At 47.5% G+C, this 21,193-nt stretch overlaps 1 protein-coding gene across 5 annotated transcripts in view; it reads left to right on the top strand.

Annotated features, from left to right (window-relative positions):
• Positions 1-21,193, top strand: part of NTRK3 (neurotrophic receptor tyrosine kinase 3) — a 391,483-nt gene that overhangs the window by 227,268 nt on the left and 143,022 nt on the right. For all 5 annotated transcript variants that reach the window (XM_072799286.1, XM_072799279.1, XM_072799295.1 and 2 more), the window contains one exon: positions 3,150-3,338. In XM_072799286.1, coding sequence (XP_072655387.1) covers positions 3,150-3,338 — 189 coding nt within the window. The remainder of the gene's footprint in view (positions 1-3,149; positions 3,339-21,193) is intronic.

The following is a 21,193-nucleotide window of genomic DNA, read 5'->3' as shown; positions in this document are numbered from 1 at the left end:
AATGAGTGGATACACTTTTAGGAGTAGAACTCTAGGCTGAAACTTTGCTCATCAAAAATTTGAAGGAATTGGGGCACCTGAGTGGCTCAGTCAGTTGAGAATCCAAATCTTGATTTCAGTTCAGGTCATGATGTCAGAGTTCTGAGATCAAGCCTCATGTTGGGCTCTGCACTTAGTAGGGAGTCTGCTAGAGATTCTCTCCCTCTGCTCTCTCAAATAAATAAATCTTTAAAAAAAATTCGAAGGGATTTCTCAGTGCAGTCACAGTACATTGTTACAGAGAATTGCATTGTCTTTCTGATTTCTGTTCCTTTTGAAATATGACCTATCCCTCCCTCCTACAAGCTCTCAGCATATTTTCTTTATTCTCAGGGTTCTGGCATTTCATAACATTGTGTCTTGATATGTGTGTGTGCATGCATGTGTTAATTATGCTGAAAACTGGAAGTGGACAGGTCATTTGGAGAAATTTTTCCCTAATTTTTTTATCCTCCCTTCCATCTTTTCTATTCTCTCTCTCCTTCCCTTTTTCCCTTTCCCTACCCTGCCACCTTTCTTTTAATCAGATATTGAATCTCTGGGTTGAGTCTTTAATTTTCTTTTCTTTTCTTTTCTTTTCTTTTCTTTTCTTTTCTTTCTTTTCTTTTCTTTTCTTTTCTACTTACCTTGTCTTTCTGTTTTGTTTGACTTTCTGAAAAATTTCCTTGGCTTTATCTTCCACTCCTCTTTGACTTTTGAATTCTGATGGTGGCAATTCTCAAGGACTCATTCTTACCCTTGAATTGTTCACATTTTAAAATCTTGTCTTATGGATGTGATGTCTTCATTTGTCTCTCTCAGGATATTCGTGATTTAGAAAAAAAGTCTTCTCCTTGCATTACTCTGTTTCCTGCAGGTCCCGATTGTCTGTTTATCTGGTGTTCTCTCATGTTGAAGCTTTGCTGAACTGTCTGGGAATCTTGAACTGTTCTCCCATATTTACTAATTAAGTTCTAGAAAGCACTTTCTGCACATAGGTGGGCCTCATCAGTTATTAGCCTTCACTGTGGCATAATCACAGACTACACATGACTTCATTGGGAGACCACCAAATGTCAACATCTAGGTCCTTTTCTTTTTTTAAAGACTTATTTACCTTTAAATGAGAGAGAGAGAGAAGAGAGAGGGAATCTTAAGCAGACTCTCCGCTGAGCATGGAGCCTGATGCAGGGTTCGATCTAATGACCATGAGATCATGACCTGAGCTAAAGTCAACAGTCAGATGCTTTAAGTGACTGAGCCACCCAGGTGCCCAACATCGAGGTATTTTTTTTGAGACATTCAGTTTCTGCAGAGAATATCCTCTGAATCTCCTACAGGGGAGGAGACTGGGAATAGGGTCAGTGAGAGGCGTGGGTATACTTGGTTTCTGTCTTCCAGGAGCAGGAAGGAGGCAACCAGCTCTTCCCCTCAGCCTCTCCAGTTAATTTTCTCCAGGAAGAAACTACTAGTCTGGTGGGGGGTGGGGGGGCAAGGTCATGGCTTGGGTACTTTGTTCCAGCCCCAAGCCCCACTCCAGCCTTCAGGCCTATGCTGTGCCTTCATGTCCTGAGTGACCCCACTGAACTGGCTTTCTCTAAATATTCCTCCTGCAGTCCCTTTGTGAGGAAGTTTACATCATTTCATTTTTCATCTTCCAAAGCGTTGAGATATCTTATTCCTTCTTGTCTCCCTTCTTCATTCTCCTTGTACACAAATATTTCTTTATATTTTAGAGGCATTCAGCAAGAGGGGAATGATAAGAACCTGTGCTCAGCTTTCACTGTTTCATTGGAATCACAACAAAGTTTTTCAGAGTTTATAAGTTTTCAGCACTGGCCTCCACTTGCAGGGCGAGTGATGATCACCAAGTGTGGTTCCTTTTGCTATGTGGTCTCCAAACTCCATCAGGCACTTGTCATGGTTGGCATAAGCCTGTCTGTACCAAGGGAGTGGAATTCAGGGAACTCAGGCCTCATTTATTAGTTTTCCTTTAGTTCTGCCTCATTGGAGCTTCACCTCGCTATTCGATAGGAAATATCCTCCCCATAAACTTCAGTAGATATGTCAGACTTCTGCAGCAGAAGTACTGTGTAAGCCTCAAAACCAAATCACAGCGGGCACTTTGTCTTGGGACCATGTGTCTTGCAAAGCATTTCAAACACCAGTTGTACGAAGCCACAGTCACAGCTAATTCACTTGACATGAGTTTTATTTGTACGTATGGAGGAATCACACCAGCAAATAGAATCATTGCTCTGCCAAGACTGTGGTGACAATAATCTTTGTCAACCTGTGTTTGTAAATCACCTGAGGTACTGGGTTTTTTCTTTGGTTTGGAACATGGTAGAGTTGGGGTTGGTGAAGATGCGAGTGGTGTTCCTTGAAGACGCTGGAGCAATGTGGATCTTTCAAGGGTGGGCAGCTGACCTGGCTACCTGAAGGCTAACAGTGATGCAGCTGAATTAGTGTCACTTTGAAAGCTGGCTCAGGTTCAATCTGAGCCCATACTGGGCTTAGCTCCCTATGGATTGTCAGAAGCCATAGCAGAGTCCAGTGAAAGCTGGATACATTCCTATAGGAATTGGAGGGCCACTCTGGAAAGACTAATTAAGGCACTCCAAGGCCCTAATTAGAGGTTCTAGGCCTTGACTGTGCATGGTACTGACATGGGATTTCTTCAAATTCTGATGCCCAGGTGTGTCCCTAGACCACCTGAATCAGAAACTAGGGATGTGACCCACCCAGGAACAGAGTGCAAATCACAGCTATGTAAATTTTTGTAAATCTCGTTGTTGCTACGTAAGTGAAGAACTCATTTAAAATTTGCATTATTTTGAACTAATTTGAATTTGGGGGAAGTGAAAATAGTTCATGGCACAGTCACTCTGATACACTATTTCGCAGCTGTTTCCATGGTGTGATGGAGTGGGCTTTTCTCTCTCTCAAGAAAGAGATCGAATGGGTGGTTCTTTGAAGGCAGACTCCAAAGCATTCAGGGAATACTCTTCCAGTGGATTATACTCTTACAGAAACGTGGTGGCAGAAATAGCAAAAGGATCTATGGGCAGGGCTGGGCACTGCCCAGGCGCGACTTCACTGATATTCTGTGTCTCTCTTGGTGTGCACAGGTCCTGTGGCTGTCATCAGTGGTGAGGAGGACTCAGCCAGCCCCCTGCACCACATCAACCATGGCATCACGACGCCCTCATCGTTGGACGCTGGGCCAGACACGGTGGTCATCGGTATGACCCGCATCCCAGTCATTGAGAACCCTCAGTACTTCCGTCAGGGACACAACTGCCACAAGCCAGACACGTGTGAGTACTGCAGTAGAACATTGTCCCTTCTGGGGAGGGCAGGGGAGGGTGGCATGGCAATAGACCACATAGCTGGGGTTCTGAAACCTTCTGAGATGACCTACCACCTGCTAACCTCCCACTCTCTAAGACACCCTCCCTATTTGTCTCAAAACTTGAAAAGTAGCCTGGGCTAGGGGTCTTCACTGGGGCAGAGTCTCCTGGGCAGAGAGGGCTCAGGCTAGGAGGGAGCTTAGATGTAGGAGGCCCAGCCCCACATGAAGAGGTATTCCCAGGAAGGCAGGGGACACACACAGGGCTGGTCTTTTCTAGAGACCTGGCCTCTGCATTTAGGAAATGTAACCCAACACTGTCCAGATAGGAACCCTTGAGGTTATCAGACCCTCTGCCCAAGCCTCCAGGAGAAGAGAAGGGAATGAAGGGTGCTGAGTACTGTTTGAATGGAAACATCTCTCTAGCTGCCTCTCCAGTGCAACCGAAGTGTGCACTTTCTGAGAACCTGATCAAGGCCCCAGTGCTAGGACACCTCACCCCCCTCTACAGATGTCCCACAGGGATCAGAGGATTCAGGGCACCTGTTTCCTCCCTGTTTCTCGCCCACTGTTGGTTCCAGCCTCCCTCCTTGTCTTTCTGCTGAGCTCTGCTAGGGCCTCTCCCTGCTCCCCGGGCCTCTCCCAGCTTCTGGAGCCTCCGGGGCTTGGACCTTCCACTCAGCAGGTGCTCCTTTTGCTGCGTCCCAGGTGCAGTGTAGGCCTAGCAAATCCAGTGCACACCCTCTCCTGCTCCTGCCCTCGAGAAATGGTCAGCTAGTTCAGGAGACAGTCCAAAGGCCTCTGGAGGCCATCTGAGGGCTGGAAGGGATGGGCTAGGTTAAGGACTCATCTTACAGACAGAAAAACTGAGATTTGGGGAGGCTGTCCCCAGGCTTCTGCCATTGGTTCTCTTCTCTCTATGGGTTCAGGGTTTTGGCCAAGGAAGAAGCACCCCAGGTCTTGCTTTTCTGCTGGCTGAGCACTCTGTACTCGGGCCTCACCTTAGCTCACAGAACTCTTGCTGCTCCTGCTGTCCACCTTACAGCAGAGCAGGCATTCAGCTCTCTGATTGACCTTTGCTTCTGTTTCCCTGGTTCTGTTTGTAGTGAGACGATGGCCACAGTGAGAGGGACTGGGCTCAAGTCAGAATAAGGTCATCATGTGACTCCCAACCTTGGGTGCCCTCCAGAACTGGTCTCTGTTTACCGCATAACCCTATCAACGTCAGAGGAAGGATGTCTGGGTTATGGACCAAGACAAGGGAAGAAAAATAAACTGTGATTCAGATAAATAGTGGGGGACACTGTGTTTAGGATGGTTCTGCTCTGGCTAAAGGTCTTGCCTCCAGGCAGGTTCATCTGGGGCTGATGTGAGTGTGGCTGGAAGGAAAGCCTTTCTGTGATGGTAGCGTGGCTCCAGGCTCAGTCTAGAGTTGGTGATGCTGAGCTTTCTAGAGTGATGCTGGCATTTGAGCAAAGACGTAGGCATTGCTGTATTGAATATACGATTGATTCTCGTTATTCACAGTAGTTACATTCCAATAAAGTCACCAGGAACACTGAATTAGCGGACACTGAACCATGGCTCCTAGGGGACATATAGGGTTAGGTTCCTCTGAATGTCTGGTCACAACATTTTTATCAACTAATCAATACATAACCTGTTTTATGTGTGCTTCTGTTTGGAGATACTTATTTAATGGATGCTGTGGTTCATTAACAGCAATCTCAAGGTCAGCACTATGACTCGGGCCTGAGCGAAGCGTATCTAACACACCTGTTTGTTCCATAGGCCTTCTTGCTCATAGGAATGCTAGATGGCGCTTCAGCATTATGCTCGGGAAATTTTAAACCGGGGAAATCCCCCCACACCCCGCCCCCCACCAAAAGCACAAATATGCAAAAAATGGCACCAAATAGACAACAAAAAGGACACTGGTAGGAGACCAGAAACAAGAAGACAGAATGTCACATGGGAATGTGCACATCAGGTGACTCACATTTCTCACCTCTTTCATGTTTGTGAATGACTACGAAAGTGCTGCCAGTAGTAGTTCGGGGGTTACATGTAAGTTTTAGCGAGAAGGCGAATTTGTGAATCCAGAATCTGTGAATAATGAGGATGGACTCTGTGCCCTGTAGGGGAAGTTCTGGGCTTCTCGTATAGAGTCTCTGGGTTGTATCTGTGCTCATGTGCTCCTGATACCAGCTTCTCAGTGCTTGTCAGGTGGGGATGGATCTTGCTCATGGGAGGACGGCTTCCTCTGGGCTATTAGAATAAGAGCGAACTGTGGAGAGCCACAGGATCTGAGTGCCCTTCAGTGTCAGGACCCAGCCCCAGCCAAGGAGCGATGGCCCTACCAACTGTGTGGAGGAGAAGCTTTCCTCCCTAATCCCTGAGTTTGTGATTGGAAGTAGACTTTTGAAGGATCCAGGTGTTACTTCTGTATAAACAGGAAGGAAGGGTCCGTGGAGGTGGAAGGGAAGCAGGCTTATGGATGAAAATCTGAAGGAATAAACAAACAAACACCTCACCCAGGGGAAATCAAAGCTGATTCTGGATTGTTAAAACCCTTCAATATTAGGGAAAGTGTCCTTTTCGGAGGAAACAGTATGTTTTGTCCTGTCAGTAGACAGTGGATGGCTCCTAATTGTTTTCAGAAAGCACGTATGGCAACAACAAACTGTGCAGGAGCCTTGTAACCAGGTTTGGCTAACCCTGCCTCTGTGAGTCTACGATTGACTCCCACAGCCAGGGAAGGGCAGCGCCTGCCACCTCCCCCACCCCCACCCCCGGGCTGAGATTTACTGGGTAAGCGGCAGCAGGTCTCTGATTATAAAGGCTTCATCAGCTGAGAGAAGTGACTCCAAGACACATCCCCGAGTGTGATGAGACACTGTCATAAATAATTAAAGCCACATGCACGCTGGCAGATAAATACGCGCAGAACATTGGTGATTCTGCAGACAAGGCTGGGGTCACGCTTTTGGGGGGATGGCAAGAAATGGGATTAAGGGAAGAGAAGTGCTCATATTATCCGTCCCCCGAGGTATCTCCCACCTGATTCCCTTCTGCATCCCATGTAAAAACGTGCAACATGGGAAGAGATTGCGGGGACGTCATGCAACCTGGCTTCAGACATTTTCCTGAGTCTCCCGGTGATGGATGTAGCACAAAAGCACTTCGCTTTCTTAAATATGTGTTTACCATAAGTGGTGGGACCTTTCTGACCAGAGTTATCAGGATGCTGCTCTTTCCCTGCCTTTCCCTCTATCTGCCTTCCATCTGATCCATAGCATTTTTCACAGCATGTCAGGGCTGCAAGGGTGTTTGGAGATCGCCTTGTACCATCCCTTTTCAGAGGCTTGCCTGCATTCCCAACAAGCGCTCTACGCTTGGCATTGTCTTCATTCTCAATTTATTTGGCCTTTCCAGGGATTCTGAAAAACCCGAGTGATAAAGGTCCTACTCGGGAATAGGTGTGGAAGCTGAAGCCTAATGAAGCCCCCTTCTTGTTTATTGAAAACGCCTGGTTCTCAAAAACGTCAGGAAATGGATCCAGGCCTCTTGTCACACAGCTGATTTGGGGCTAGATCGTATGGAATGAGAAATCATAGGGCTGGCCTAGAGGGACCAGTGGGAAGAAGTTGGGAGGTGTTTGTAGCAACACAGGGCCCTTGGTCACCTTGTGACAGCCTTGGGCCACAGTAGTTATACATATGCTGGGGCTGGATCTCCAGCTGCTGTCCAAGGAGTCACGTTTTGGCTCTTTCCCCCAGGCCAGCTGGAAGGCGCTTTGGCTCTGCTTCAGGCCCTAGACTTCTCTGTTCATCCCTCTTTCCAAGACCTATTCTCAGAAGACTGTTTGCCTGTTGGTGGAGTGAGCAGAGGCTATTTGGGGAGCTAAGCAGTGTCCTCCCTCTCTCTGTCCCCAAATCAGGGCCTCTGGTTTAGTCACAGGTTGTCTCCATCTTGGTTGTCACCTTCCCAGAGCCAGCCCACTCCACTTCTCCATCCCTTTGATCTCTGCCCCTGCTGGTGGGCCTGTGCACAGGCACCTGTCCCTGCCCTGGCCAGCTATGCCTTCCTCTTCCCTGGCAGAGTGGGTCCATTTGATCACCTTGCGCTCAACCCCGAACCTTTTTAGGGTCCCAGCCCTGCAGCTCCATGTCTCTCTCCACTTACCCAGAAACCCTTACTTCACCATCCTTGATCTCTTTGCAAAACTTGACCATACTCCTCTTTGTTCTCATCCTTAGCATCCAAGCCACTCTGACTGTGCTGATTTTCCTCCCTTTCATCTGTCCAGTCCATATTTATTGAGGGTTGTGGGAGGCCTTCTTTTAGACTCTGGAAGCAATGGGGAACAGGGCATGCATAGTCCCTACCCTCAGGGACTTGTTGCCAACTGTAGCTGATCTCCAAGATGCAAACGGCATCTTCTGTTCCCTGGGGACTACTCACGGAACCTTGTGGTTTCACCCCCCACCTTTCTGCCCAGCCTTAACCCATAGTGGCTTCTTTCCAGAATGCCAATCCCACACTGCCAACTCCTGCTTTAGTGTAATTCCTGCTTGAGATTCCCGTCTCCCTTTCTGGCTTGGCCCACACACCCCTTTCTCCCTTTCTGCACCCTCTTCCCATTGTTCAACACCTGGCTTATTTCCAGCCTCTTCCTAGGCCCAGGCTATGGCAAAATGACCTTCTCCCCCTGGGAGCCCCTGGACCAGAGTAAATGCCACACTCTAGTCTCCAGTGACTTTGAATCAAATCTTAGGTCATCCTGTCACTTCTCAAAAATGTGTGTTCTGTTTCCCAAACTGACTTTGAATTTATTCCAAGAAGAAGCTCTTACATGTCATAATTCTTCATTTCCTATTGAAGATACAGCACGGGAATGGAGTCCAGGGAGATAGCAACTAGCCATGTGCACCGGATGACGCCTGGCAAGTGTATCCTTGTGGCCTGGGCTCTCTAGAGATGGCACAGACAGAGGCAAGGGTTGTTGCTCTGCACCCAGCAGCCTCCTCTGAACCAAGCAGTAGTTTGGTGTTACACTTCCTTTATTCGGGGGACCTTGCACCCCCTTCCTGAGGAAGATGCTGCCATTCCCACTCTGTAGAGAGGACTACGGCTCAGTGAGCTTAAGTGACTTATTCTAGATTGCTTGGCTCTTGAGAGAGAGGCTTGACATTAAAACCCAGGCCTGCTGACGCCGGCATTGCCAAGGATTCCAGTGCTTCACAGGCATTTGCTCAGCACCTCCTGAGCTCGGGGCAGCTGTCCGTTGAGGACCGAGGACGGTCTTGCTGTTCTGTGGAGGCCCACTGTTCTCCTCATTTCCTGGATTGGGACAGTGCTACAGACAGGCTGTTCAGGGCTGGGATCCCCAGGAGGACTTTGGCTGAAGTGCCCTGTGGTCATGCGGCTGGGGCAGCCTTGATCTGGCTATTGGCACTTATTCCTTTGAATTTTCCGCAGAACCGAGTCCCCAAGAGACCATGGTTGCCTTCAGATAAGGCAGTACATGGCCCTGGGGTTAAGCCAGTTTTTCTTTACTTTTTATTTTTAGAGTAGTTTCGGGTTTACAGAAACATTAAGTCAAAAGCACGGAGAGTTCTCACTCACCTGCTCCCACTTTTGCCACCGGTTTTCTCTGTTGTCACCATCTCCTGCCAGTGTGGTGCATTTGTTACAACTGATGAAGCAGTACGACATATTCAGTAGTCAACTGAAGTCCGTGGCCAGTAGGTTCACTTTTTGGGTGGTGTCGTCCTGTCGGTTCTGACAAAAGCAGTGTCATGAATCCACCATTACAGTGTTGCACAGAACAGTCTCGCCGCCCTTACAGACCCTCTTCAGCCCACCTGGTCGTCTCCCCTTCCCAACTGCTGGCAGCCACTGATCTTATTGTCTCTTACAGTCTTACCTTTTCTGGGTGTCATATGGTTGGAGTTACACAGTAGGTAGGCTTTTCCGATTGGCCTCTTTCACTTAGTAATGCGTATTTTGCATTCTTTCATGTGTTTTTGTGGCTTGATAGCTTATTTCTTCTCACCACGGAATAATGTTCCATCATATGGGTGTCCTGCAGTTTCTTATCTGTTCTTCCACTGGAGGATTGTACAAGTTTCCCCGGGGCTGCTGGGACAAAGTACCACGAACTGGGTGGCTTCAAACAATAGAGATTTATTGTCTTGGGGTTCAAGAGGCTAAAAGTCTAAAGCAAGGTGTCAGTGGGCCACGCTGCCTCTGAAGCCTGTAGGGGAACCCTTTCTCGCCCTTATATAGCTGCTGGTGGCATCGCCAGTATCCCTTGCCACTGTACTATTCCAGTCCTCTGTCCTCACATGGCATTCTTCCACCCGTGGCTGCCTTCTTCCATGCACACCTGGCCTTTTGGCTTAGCGCCCCTCCAAACCCGCTTCAGTATGACTTATCTAATCTCATCTTGACTTAACTGATTACATCTGTAATGGCCCCGTTTCCAAGTAAGATCACGTTCTGAGGTGCTGGGGATTAGGACTTCAGCGCCACTGATTCCTTTTGTTTCAGTTTCCCTGAATCCTGGCTAATGCCTACTGTATCCCCATGTGTTACTGTCACGCTGGCTCTAGACTTCAGGCCTCCCACGCTGGTTCTGTGTTCCACATGAGTCTCTATGCTTTGAACCATAGGTGTGCATTTGACTTTCAGCCCCTCCTGGCTGGCCACCTCTTCATGCCGCTTCCCTAGATCTATCACAGATCCTCCCTGGCTGACCTGGCAGCTCTGTCCTGGGGTTTTCTTCATTGCCCCTGGTGCTTATGAGGCAGTCTAAAACCATCTCTGTCGGTTCCCTTAAACTCTATCTTCTCCTTCATTTCCTGGTCAGTGAGAAGACATTCACTGATTTTTTATGAAGTGTCAGGTACTCTGCTGTGGGCGCTCGAGTGGAGAGGAGGACATCCCCCCCCCCTTCCTAACACCACTTTGGCTACATTGCAGCTGTTTGGGGGTCCTAGCCTCATTCTCTTTCCCCAGGTCAATTGCTTGATGCACTCACTCACCCTCACATACCAGCCTACAAGACAAGGACTTCCACACAGATAACCCAAGCTGGAGCTGCTGGGTCTGTGGACTGTGCCCTTTCAGCTGGAACCAGTGGTTCTTTCATCAAGAATGAGCGAGTGGCTTATCTCCTCCTCCTCTTCTGGGCCAGTCGGCCATAGAGCTTGCCTTTTCTGGAAGAGGAGCTGCTAAAGCTGGTTTCCCAGCTGTGGTGGGGAGCCCAGAGTCTGTGCATGTAATGCAGTATTAATAGCGCATCAGCATGATATAGATTTCTGTCACCTTCTGTACTAACAAACATCGCTTAGTGCAGGGTAATGATGGGTGTTTATTCCCAGCCACTTAGCTCAGCATAATGGACTTGCAGATGAAATATGGAAAATGGGCTGCTTTGTCTGGGAGGCTGGGGCCTGCCTGTCATGAGTAACAGAAGCGGCAGCAGCAGCAGCTGTTCCTGCAGAGGAAGGCTTTCTAGGTTTTTCTGTAGCAGAAGTTCTGATGGACTTGCCTGATGGAAGGAAGGGGATCTGGTTACAGGGCTGGGCTGGGAGCTCCTCCTCTGGGAGTACAGCTGAGAAGAGGAAGCTGGCATACTAGGGATTGCCATTTTCTCCCTGTGGCTGATTTAGGAGGCAGGCTTGGCTAGATATGACATGGGGTGGGGGTTCTGAGGCATCTCCCCCTTTATTCTGCTGGATGGATCTAAATGGGCTAACTGCAGGTCCAACTATAGATCAGATAGTAGTGAAGGTAATATTGACATCTTACTTTAGCCTTTTCGGCCAATGGGTTGTCTCCAGGTCTTGCTTGCCAGGTAGTCTTTCATAGAACTTTTTGAAAAATATACATTTATCTATTTGAGAGAGAGAGAGCATGTGCACTTGTGCATGTGCACATATCCATGAGCAGGAGGGGCAGAGGGAGAGAGAGAGAGAAAGAATCTCAAGCAGATTCCATGCTCAGTGTGGAACCTGACATGGGCCTTGCTTCCAGGGCCCTGAGATCATGACCTGAGCTGAAACCAAGAGTCGAACATTTAACTGACTGCACCACCCAGGCGCCTCCTCATAGAACATTTTAAGTGAACATAAGTTAGGATTGTTTCCTCCGATTCCTCCTCTGATTCCTCTTCAGTCCTATTTTCAGATACAACTAGAATAAGCAGCAGATCCCTCAGGATCCTGCAATGTTAGGTTTGGTGAGACCAAGGTTCCTAGAGGAAAGGACTGCTCAGGCATATTCCCATTTAACTTTCTAGAAAGAGCTGGGTGATGCCAGAGTGGGTTATCTTGGTTATCTTGGGAGTCCAGGGCATTAAGTCCTAGGCCCACAAACTGGTCCTGGGGGTCTCAGCCCCTAGAGATTAACCTCTGTTGGTCACTGACTCCCAAGACCCCCAGATCTAGGCATAAGCAAAGCATGACATTTTGTCTTTGTTCTCTGTCCCAGGAAGAAAAAAAAAAATCAAATGATGCCATTTCCCCTAAATTGTCTGAATCTACTAGATATTCCTGAGCACACACTTTGGAGCTGCAACCAACTAGTCCAAAGGGACAGACTCACCTCCATCTCCCTGAGCCAGGACAACCTGCCTTCCTATTGAATATCATGACCTCATTTGTTCTGTGCTTCCGTGCCATAATCACATACTCAAAGTTAGTAGCTGCATGCAGTCATGCTAATTAAGTAATTAGGTATAATTGTGCTCACTGTAAATACACAGTAATTGGCTTAAAAAAAGTACTTGGGGGATAAGCATGTGCTTCAAGGTGGAGGAAGTGAAGAATGCTGAGACCCCCAACCTGGAGTAGCATCATTGCAATGCGGGCCTAGGAGAGGTTGCTCCCAACAGTTGAAAGTGAGGAGGACGTGGAGCAGGTCTTTTGTTTCCTGCTCAGAGCCCTGCACACAGAAGGACTACTTGTCTCCTTGGCATGTCCTCAGACTTGTCCTCAAGGAGTAGGAGGATTAACTCCCCTCTGGAGATCCTCTCCAGCTCAAGACTTCCCAGAGATACCATTCTCTCTTCTCTTCCAACTGGATTCTGGCATCCTGTCTGCTCTGAGTTTTTTCAGGATGGTAATTCAGAGTCAGCTAAGAAATACACACAGGGGTCAGAGAGGAATCAAAAGTGGGGCTTTATTGCTGGACTGGAGAAAATTGCTTGAACTTAAAGCCAAAGTGGGCTTCTTGATACCTCTGCCAAAGCTTGAACTTGAGATGCACACACAGGAGTTGCATCTGCACAGCAGATGTTCATCCAGTTGCGTGGAGGGCTATGGTCTGCCTCACCTTTTGCAAGTCAGGGAGTTCTGTTGCCCTCTGGAAAACCACGCAGCATGCAGGGACAATCTTCCTTTTCTGCCCTGCTCAGAAAAGAAATAGGATGGCCGGTGATGGACCCTGCTTGTCTCGTCCATCAGATACCTCACTCACTTCTCAGAGGGAGGAGCCAGGGGCCCAGGTTGAGGGAAAGGCTGGGGTTACTTCTCTTGTCTCCAAGGAGATAAAAACTACTCTTTTATGGACAGAGGCTAAAAGACGGGGAAGGAGAAAAAAGATTCCCCCTCCCCGTGGTTAGAGACAGCAGGGGGCTCTATCATTAGTGGTGGTCCCTATTAGTATTCTCTTTCCAAAAGCCCTTTTCCAGGAGAAAATGATCATCATTTCCATTTCCTCTGAATGAGCACATGAGTCATAATCCTGATGGGAGATTGCCAAAGAGGCCGGAGGTACTTGTTCCCTTTGTGCTATATTCTTCATGGTCAATAACTAAGACCCAAGTGCTACCCACCTCTTAGCCAGAAGCCCTGAGTCCAAATGCCCTTCCAGCTTCTCCTTAGCTGCCTTTAATGCTGTATGCTCTGAGGGATGTTAATAGGCATTTCTCAAAAACAATGTTCTGTGGTCGAATAAGTTCAGGAAAATGTGGATTAAGTAAGTGTCTTACTGTGGGATGCTGAGAGGCTTCAAGGATAAAGGTCATTGCAACTTTGCAAGAGGGGCCTTGGCTCTGCAGCACTTCCCAGATTTATTGAGCCTCTGAGCCTGATTCTTGAGGTATACCTGTTAACATCTTTGTGGACACAGATGTTCCGTGGATCACATTCTGGGCTGTTCTGGGGGTTTGGGGTTCTGTTTTCGCCTCCCCAGCAGATGTGGTAAGTCATCTGACAGAGTGCCCAGATGGGCCTGAACCCGTTTGGCATGTGTACTGTCACATTTCTTCCCAAGCCTCTGGGAGGGAGAGGAAGTGGCTGCGTTCCATGGGAATGCCCAGAGTTGGGGTGGTGGCATTCTTCGGGATTTCTGGCAGAGAGCTAAGTGCCCTTCATTCAAGTGGATCAGGGGGGTCTTTGTCTGTTGTTCTCTGCCTAGAAGCTTTTGCAGGTGCTTCTAACACTTCCTAAACCCCCAGATCCGGAGATGCTGGTCATGGCCAAATTTTCACTGCATTCCTGCTTCCTGCATTTCACTGTTTCCAGGCAGATTTGCCACTTAGGATTGAAATTTCAGGGAGCTGTTCCTAAGAAGAAATGCACAAAGATGCAAGATGCTGCCTCCCAAGCCACTGTTTCCAAATCATTGTGTGGAATGTCAAAGTACATCTTTATTTCAAGAAGGATATATGATGCTTTGGGCATGAAATAGGCCAGGGCAAGGTCTCAGCCAGCCAAGAGAGTGAACTGAACCCTTGGTTATACGGTGTCCTTTTTCATTAGAAAATAAAAGGAGTAGGGTGGGGAGAGGGCTGGTCCTAGATCTTGGTCCCAGCCTACCAGCTCCGTCACTGCATGACTATGGGCAAGACATCCATCCTCTCTAGACTTGAGATGAGAAAATGTGAGCACCTTAGCTGATATTTTGTGAGATGAAGTGGTGCGAGAATTTGGAAGTGCCCTGTCAACTTGCCTAAGTGACATATACATAATCATTCTTCCCTTGACAACAGTATTTTTACAACTGTTTTTACAATCCCTGATTCAAATATGCTGTTGGGGGAAACCAGCTTGGTGGTGTCAAAAATAGAGATTTTCAAAGCCTGATGATATTTCTCAAAAGACAAACATCCTTCCCTCCAATGACTTCTTTTCCCCAACTCTAAGAAATAGCATTTTATCACCCAGTTCTACAGCCACAGAAATGCTCATAGGAGTTAGGGCTGTAATATGTTGGTTGTCAGGAAGTAATTGGTGTAGATGAGTAATGGGCTCAGGCCAATTTCCGTTTGGGTTAATGAGACTGAAAAACTGTGAGCCCAACTTGAAGGTGGTAGACAGATTCATGGTGGGATTCTTTTGTTTGGTTAGCTTTTTATTCTTTATTTTACCCTTCTCCTGGTCAGCAAACATTATTTCGTTGAAACTACAGCACCCATAAGCCTCCCTGCTTTTCTGTATTCCTATCCAAGTGCCTCACATTGAGTTACTTATATGTCCATGCCCTCATGGTACCCTCTGTACCATGATGCTTTGATGCTCAAGTGACTTCCTGTTTTGCTTGTTATTTAAAAAAAAAAAATTTATTTATTTATTTGAAAGAGAGAGAGAGAGGACGAGTGAGGGGGAAGGTGCTGAGGGAGAGGGAGAAGCAGGCTCCCCTCTGAGCAGGGAGCCCAATACAGGGCTCAATCCTAAGATTCAGGATTGGATCCAGGGATCAGGACCTGAGCCAAAGGCAGATGCTTCACCAACTGAGCCATGCAGGCATCCCTTTGCTTGTTCTTAAACATGAGTATACAACTCCTTCATTCTTTCTCCGCAAACATACATGAGACCTCCATACACAAATATACACGTATGTGGGTCTTGCCATATTTGCACACCTATCTCATGTTTTGGACACTGATTGTATCACTTGATACAAGTGATACAATCACAATGGTCTAGTACTTTGGCTGCAAGTACTAGACCATTGTGAGCCACTGGGCTTCCAAGAAAGAAACAGAGCATCACATAACTCAAGTAAATAGCCTAGGAAAGGTGTCTGGTGAAGGAGGGCTTTGGATCTGCTCTTCCATGATTTTCTTGCCTCTATCTTTCTGTGTTTTGCTTTACTACCAAACTGGCTCTCCTCATGGTTACAGAACGGTTGCAGCAGGTTCAGCCATCAGCACTAAACCCAGGGACCAAGGACAGCACAGAGTTGTCTCTTCTTAGGTGTGGATTGGAATTGACAAAACCTTTCCCTGAAGCCCCCAGCAGTCTTTCCCTCTTGTCTTCTGGGCCAGAATTAGGTCATCTTCCTAAAGCAGTTTGCCCACAAAGGGAATGGAATTACCACAAGCACCCTAGGCCCTTCTAGATTGTCCTCTGGACTTGAGGATAGAACTCACTTCTCCTGAGGCATAGAGCTGCCTGGAGGGGAGTGGGCAGATACCTCCACAGGGTTCTGTTAGCAGGGAAGACACGAGAAGTGGCTGTTAGAAATAACAGTGGCTGCCACTTTAGTCCTCTCCAAGGGTAGACCATGTTCACCTCATCATTCTGCCTCACAAGTGGTGGCTGTTGTCTGCTCCCCTGAGAGTGAGCAGAGGCCTCTTGGGGTAGAGGTGGGAGGAGGAGGGTGAGGACACTGATCCTGTGTCAGTGCTACTCGTATTTTTCCTTTTAGGGAGAGCAGCCTGGTAATTTGTGGTTGTCGTCAGTGCTGTTCTGGTCTGGAAAACAGTTCTGCTAATTTTCAAGGCTATACTTACATGCCCGAGCAAAGAAAGATTCCTTCATGTGGCTGTAGCTGGATATGATGATCTCAGCCGAGCAAACTGTTAATTCCTGGGAGCTGCTGTAGGGTCCTTTGGGAGCATAGTTTCTGGAGAGTAGGTGGGAGCAGGGGGTGGTGAGGAGAGAGTAAGAGGGGAGGGTGTGAGGAGCGTAGCAGTAACCTCTGCTGGGTACCTGTCAGTGCCTGTTAACAACCAGGCTCTGAACTTTAGGTACATTAAAACAATCATAAAATCTTTCACTGCATAGTGTTTACTCTCGGGCATTGAAAACAGTTTAACTCTAATAGATTATTTCACTTTTACGCACACTATAAGGTAGGTGCTGTTACCTTTCCCCATTTCGTTGATAAGGAAGCTGAGACGCAGGACAGGTTAAGACGTTTGCTACAGGCTCCCAGCTGGGAAGTGACAACACCGTGGTGTGGCACAGCCTGCCACCCCCTCTTGCCCTCGTGAGGTTTTTTTTACATGAAACCTACCTGGATTGGTAGTGTTGTGACCCACCCCCCACCTTGAAAGATGAGGAAACTGAGACTCAGGGAAGCTAAGGTATTTGCCCTGAGGTTGCTCTCTGGTCATGGCAGAGCCAGGATACACACTCAGTGTATCCTGTGCCCTGGCCCCGGGCTGCCTCCCCTCACCATTAGCTGACTTTCACCCATCTGCACCCCCCTTTCTGGGAAACTGAGGATGGTCTCACAGGTTTGCAGACAGATGCTAGCTTGGGTGGCCTATGAGGCCTGCCATAGAGTCAATAGAAGGCAGTCCCTTTCTAGGCACTTCCTCTGTAGGCAGCCCCCTCCTCTTCATTTCTACCCCAGGAGGCCATCTGGAGCCCCAGAGGGGGGCCTCTCAGAGCAGGGTCCAGCTAGCCACAGGCCCTGGAGGTGACACCAGGGCTACACAGAAGGAGGCAGATGAAAGGACTTAGAGCTAAGTTGCCCTCTTTGTGGGCCAGGCCTCCCCTTATCCTGTCCCTGGTGGCCGTGTAGCTTAATTTGTTGCCCAGATTGTGGCCAGCCAGGCCTCTCACCAGGCACTGCGTTAGCACCCATCCCCAGACCTAGAATTCCTGGTGATGCAGCAACTCTTCGCTTTGGATTCTGCTGAGTCGGGCAGCCCTAATGCCACCGGTAATGAAGAAGTGTTGGGACTAAACTCCTAATGGCTCATTGATTGGTTGAATTATGCTCAGTGTAATTCTGAAAATAGATTTTAAATATGTGCTTGGGGATTTGTGGGGATTTGTTACTTAAGAGCTTTAACTCAGTCGTGGCTGGTTTGACCAAGACATCCACGCTCTCAGGCTACATTGGTGCCATGCTGCTCACCTTGGTAAGAACTATCCCCCGGGCCAAGAAACATGCCAGACGGGAGTGAAGACAGGTGTGGAAAGGTCTCCTTCCCCTTAATACACTCCCTTGGGCAGGGGGCTTGAGAAGGTCATCCTGGTTGACCCAACCATCACAAACCTCTCCATATATTTAGAGTGGATGGAGACATGTAGATTCTGGATTCTCCTTTATGTGTCCTCTGAAGTTACGGAGTACAGAATGTCGACCTCCTTCTAATGGCAAGTTTTCACAAAGGGAGGCCTTCAGAAAGGCTCAGTGTCTCAGCTTGTTGGCATTTTCTGGCATCACCTGGTCTACCCTCCATCCTTGACTTCCAGGTCTAAGGAGGGAGTGGCATGAAGGGTCTGGTGCTGGGCTTTGGACACCTATGCTTCTTTTTGTTACTGTCAAGTTAATCTGCAGACAATAGGAAAAAGAAGCAGATAATACAGAGACCTCCCAACCTAGCTGTAATTACCATCCTTATCTACTTTTTTAAAAAGATTTTATTTATCAGCTAGAGAGCACAAGTAGGGGGAGCTATGGAGGGAGAGGGAGTCCCCACTGAGCAGGGAGCCCAACACCGGGCTTGATCCCAGGACACTGGGATCAGGACCTGAGCCGAAGGCTTAACCAACTGAGCCACCCAGGTGCCTCATCCTTGTGTACTTTTTTCCTGCTAGCCTATCAGGGACCTAAAACACCTTGGGGCGGAGTGGGCCAGAAACCAATGACAGATGTCCTGGCTGAGCCTCCATGAGGTATAGTAAGACTGTATTTCTGAGGGGACATTGGTCAGCGGTCTTTTTTTCAGAGCTTCTAATGCTACTCCTCCATTTTGACCTCTATCTGAAAGACATTGTTTCCTTATACCCTTCCCTAGGGTACTTTATACCCAACCAGTCATTAGAAAAAATGATATCCTTAGGGAAGAGACGAAGTAAAAACAAAACCTGGAAGAAAAGAAAAAAAAATTATGCTCGGCTCTAATAAAGAAATTACTGACGTTCTACATTATGAACTGTATTAATTTTTAATGGCTGAGAAAGGAGTTGATTTATAATGCATCCTTCTCGGCTGCAGCGCCTGTCCCCAGCTAATAAATAAATGACAGGTCTCTTGTATTAAAAGTATCCGTCATTTTACACTGTTGGAATGTAAATGGCAGAGGCGTTGAGTGAGAGGCTCCTGGGAGCCGGTGTGCCCTGCTGTGCCCAGTCACAGAGGGAGCTGGTCATGGAGGTTGGCCTCGCTCTCAAACAAGACAGAAGCTCATTTCTTCCCCTTGGTCTCAGCAAAGTGACCCAAATAGCTCCAGCTCTTGTGGTCCAGGGGAGAGTTCATAAGAAGGGGTAATGCTATGCTTAGGAACAGTTCTGTTGGAAAATGAAGTTCCTGGTCCTTAAAGCGCCACGGCCCATGACTTCTCCCTGCACGTCTTGACCAGGCACCGCAGGATCACATGTCAGTGGTTGATCCTTTGTTGAGCTGATGTGTGACTCACAACTCTGGTTCACCATTCTGGGACTCATTTAAAAAAAAAAAAAAAAAAAGGTAATAAAATAAAGCCTATTATTTGTCTCTGGTTTTAAAGTAGTTCTATATTTATTGGAAATATTTTGGGGGAAAATCTAGAAAAATGTGGAGAAGCAAGAATTACCCCCACACTGCACCCAGCGATGAATGCTGTGAACATGTTGATGCACTGCCTTCCAGTCTTTTTTTCCTCGCAGAGATACATAAACACAAACAAATAACACACGCAGACATGTATACAGCAACACATACGCTTGTGTTATGCAAAACGAGATCATAGTTGGCATACGGTTTTGTAATCTGAATTTGTCATTTAGCAATATGTCCTGGACCTTTCTTCCATATCATTAAAAATCATGCAGTTATTTTTAGTGGCTCGTGTATGTTTGGCCAGGGCTGTTTTCACATTGGTGCTGTGTAGAGCTGGCAATCAGTCAATCAAAACGCACTTCTCTGTTCTCTATCACAGTGCCAACTCCAGAGTCAACACAGTGCGGGAGAAAAATGAGGACAAAAGATGGGTTTTGCACAGAGCTCATAATTATGGAGCAACCTAGCTGCAGCATCAATGCGGTGAGGCTGAGAGAGGAACAGAGTGGCATCGTCCCCATATGAGAGAGGCCAGACTCCAGCTGGGGAGAGAGGCCTCCTCCAGTTCCTGGTGATCTAGGAGTCAAAGCATGTCTCAGAGACCCATGTCACGGGGACCCTGCAGCTCAAGGGGCCAGGTGTGCAGAGCGAGCCCTGGCTTGTTTAAAGTAGGGAAGCAGGGGTTTGGGTGAAGGTGGGCAAAGGATGGAGGATTTGAGCTTTCTCTAGAGCCAGGCGGAATTTAGACAGGCAGAGATCCTGGAGCTCAGGAGCTTCCAGGCCATAGTGGCAGGAGCTGGAAGCAGAGACAGGCTTTGCAGGGGCAGGGATGGGAGGTCACGGGAGCCTGGAGAAGAGCCCCTTGGGCGGAGGGAGCAAATCTTGTGCATGTATTACACAGTCTAGGTTATTGAAGCAACAGTTATGAATTTATTCATAGCATTTGCATTTAAATAGTTCCAGTCTTTATTTACCACAGTTGACATTGTTATCAGTTTCTCAGAAACAGGTAATGACTTGAGAAGTAAAGGCGCTACGGACATTATAATAAAAGAGGTAAAACAAAGTAGGTGATTCTCGTTGAATTTAGGGACTGTTTGAAGCAGACACAGAAAGACCCCTTGTGCCTGAAAGAGCACCAGAGAATGAGAGAAATTTAGCGATTGCTGCCAGCAGGTTCGACAATTTCTGATTTATTTATATTGTCTTCATAGGCTTATGAAAATGGAAGTTTGCCTGGATTTTGAGACTAGCATTTCTTTCCTTCCACATACGAATTTATTTCTTGATTTGTTGTGTGCATTTCTAAACATAGATAGACTAATGCCTTTCGCTCCTGGAAAAGAAAAGAAAAGAAAAGTCTCTGAAGCTGGTAAGAAGAGGAATCAGAGACCATGTTCCTATGAAGAATCTGCTCCTGTGTTGCAGGAGAGATATGCAAGGCAGAGTCCCAGAGGCATTCGTTCCTCAAGTGTTGGAGAGAGCCTGTTTGCCAGGGTCAACAATGGCCATTCCAGATAAAGCCCTGGTTGGCCCTGGTTTTAGAACCAGTCAGTTGCCATTACAGTATGACCCTCACTTAGATTTTTGCCTTCAAATCTTGGACCTGAAGTTATTCTGGCAACAAGACTTGGCTGCAAGTCTTTTTGAAGAGAGTCTGGGTTCGTAATGGCATTAAACAGGAGGCAAACTCGTGGCTAGACATTTATTTGATTCTCATGCAGCTTTCTTGTTACTTCATCAGCTCACAATGGGGTCAGCCCATTTCTACTTTTCAACTTCTAAATGACTTCATGTGCAGTTAACAAACAGCACACTGGGGTTTCTCTTCCTTTCATTCTTTCTGTGGAGGGCTGGAGGTTATAGTGTCGCCAGCATATGGGTCTGTCCCTCTAGCATTTCAGGGGCAAACCCTAGCTGATGGCTCACTGGGTGGAGAGCCTGGGCTAGGAAAGGTTTCCATTCCACACCACCCATGACCTGTTTCAACTCCCACCCAAAGGAAGATGGTGTTAGTAATTTTTAAATTTCCTGCCACGATACAGTTTCAGCTATCCACAGTGGAGCTTCAGAAGACCATTGTTCTTT

The sequence above is a fragment of the Canis lupus genome, chromosome 2, assembly GCF_048164855.1.
Source record: "Canis lupus baileyi chromosome 2, mCanLup2.hap1, whole genome shotgun sequence".
Taxonomy (NCBI): Eukaryota; Metazoa; Chordata; class Mammalia; order Carnivora; family Canidae; genus Canis; species Canis lupus.
Note: the sequence above shows the minus strand (reverse complement) of the source record. Positions and strands in the feature narration are given on the sequence as shown.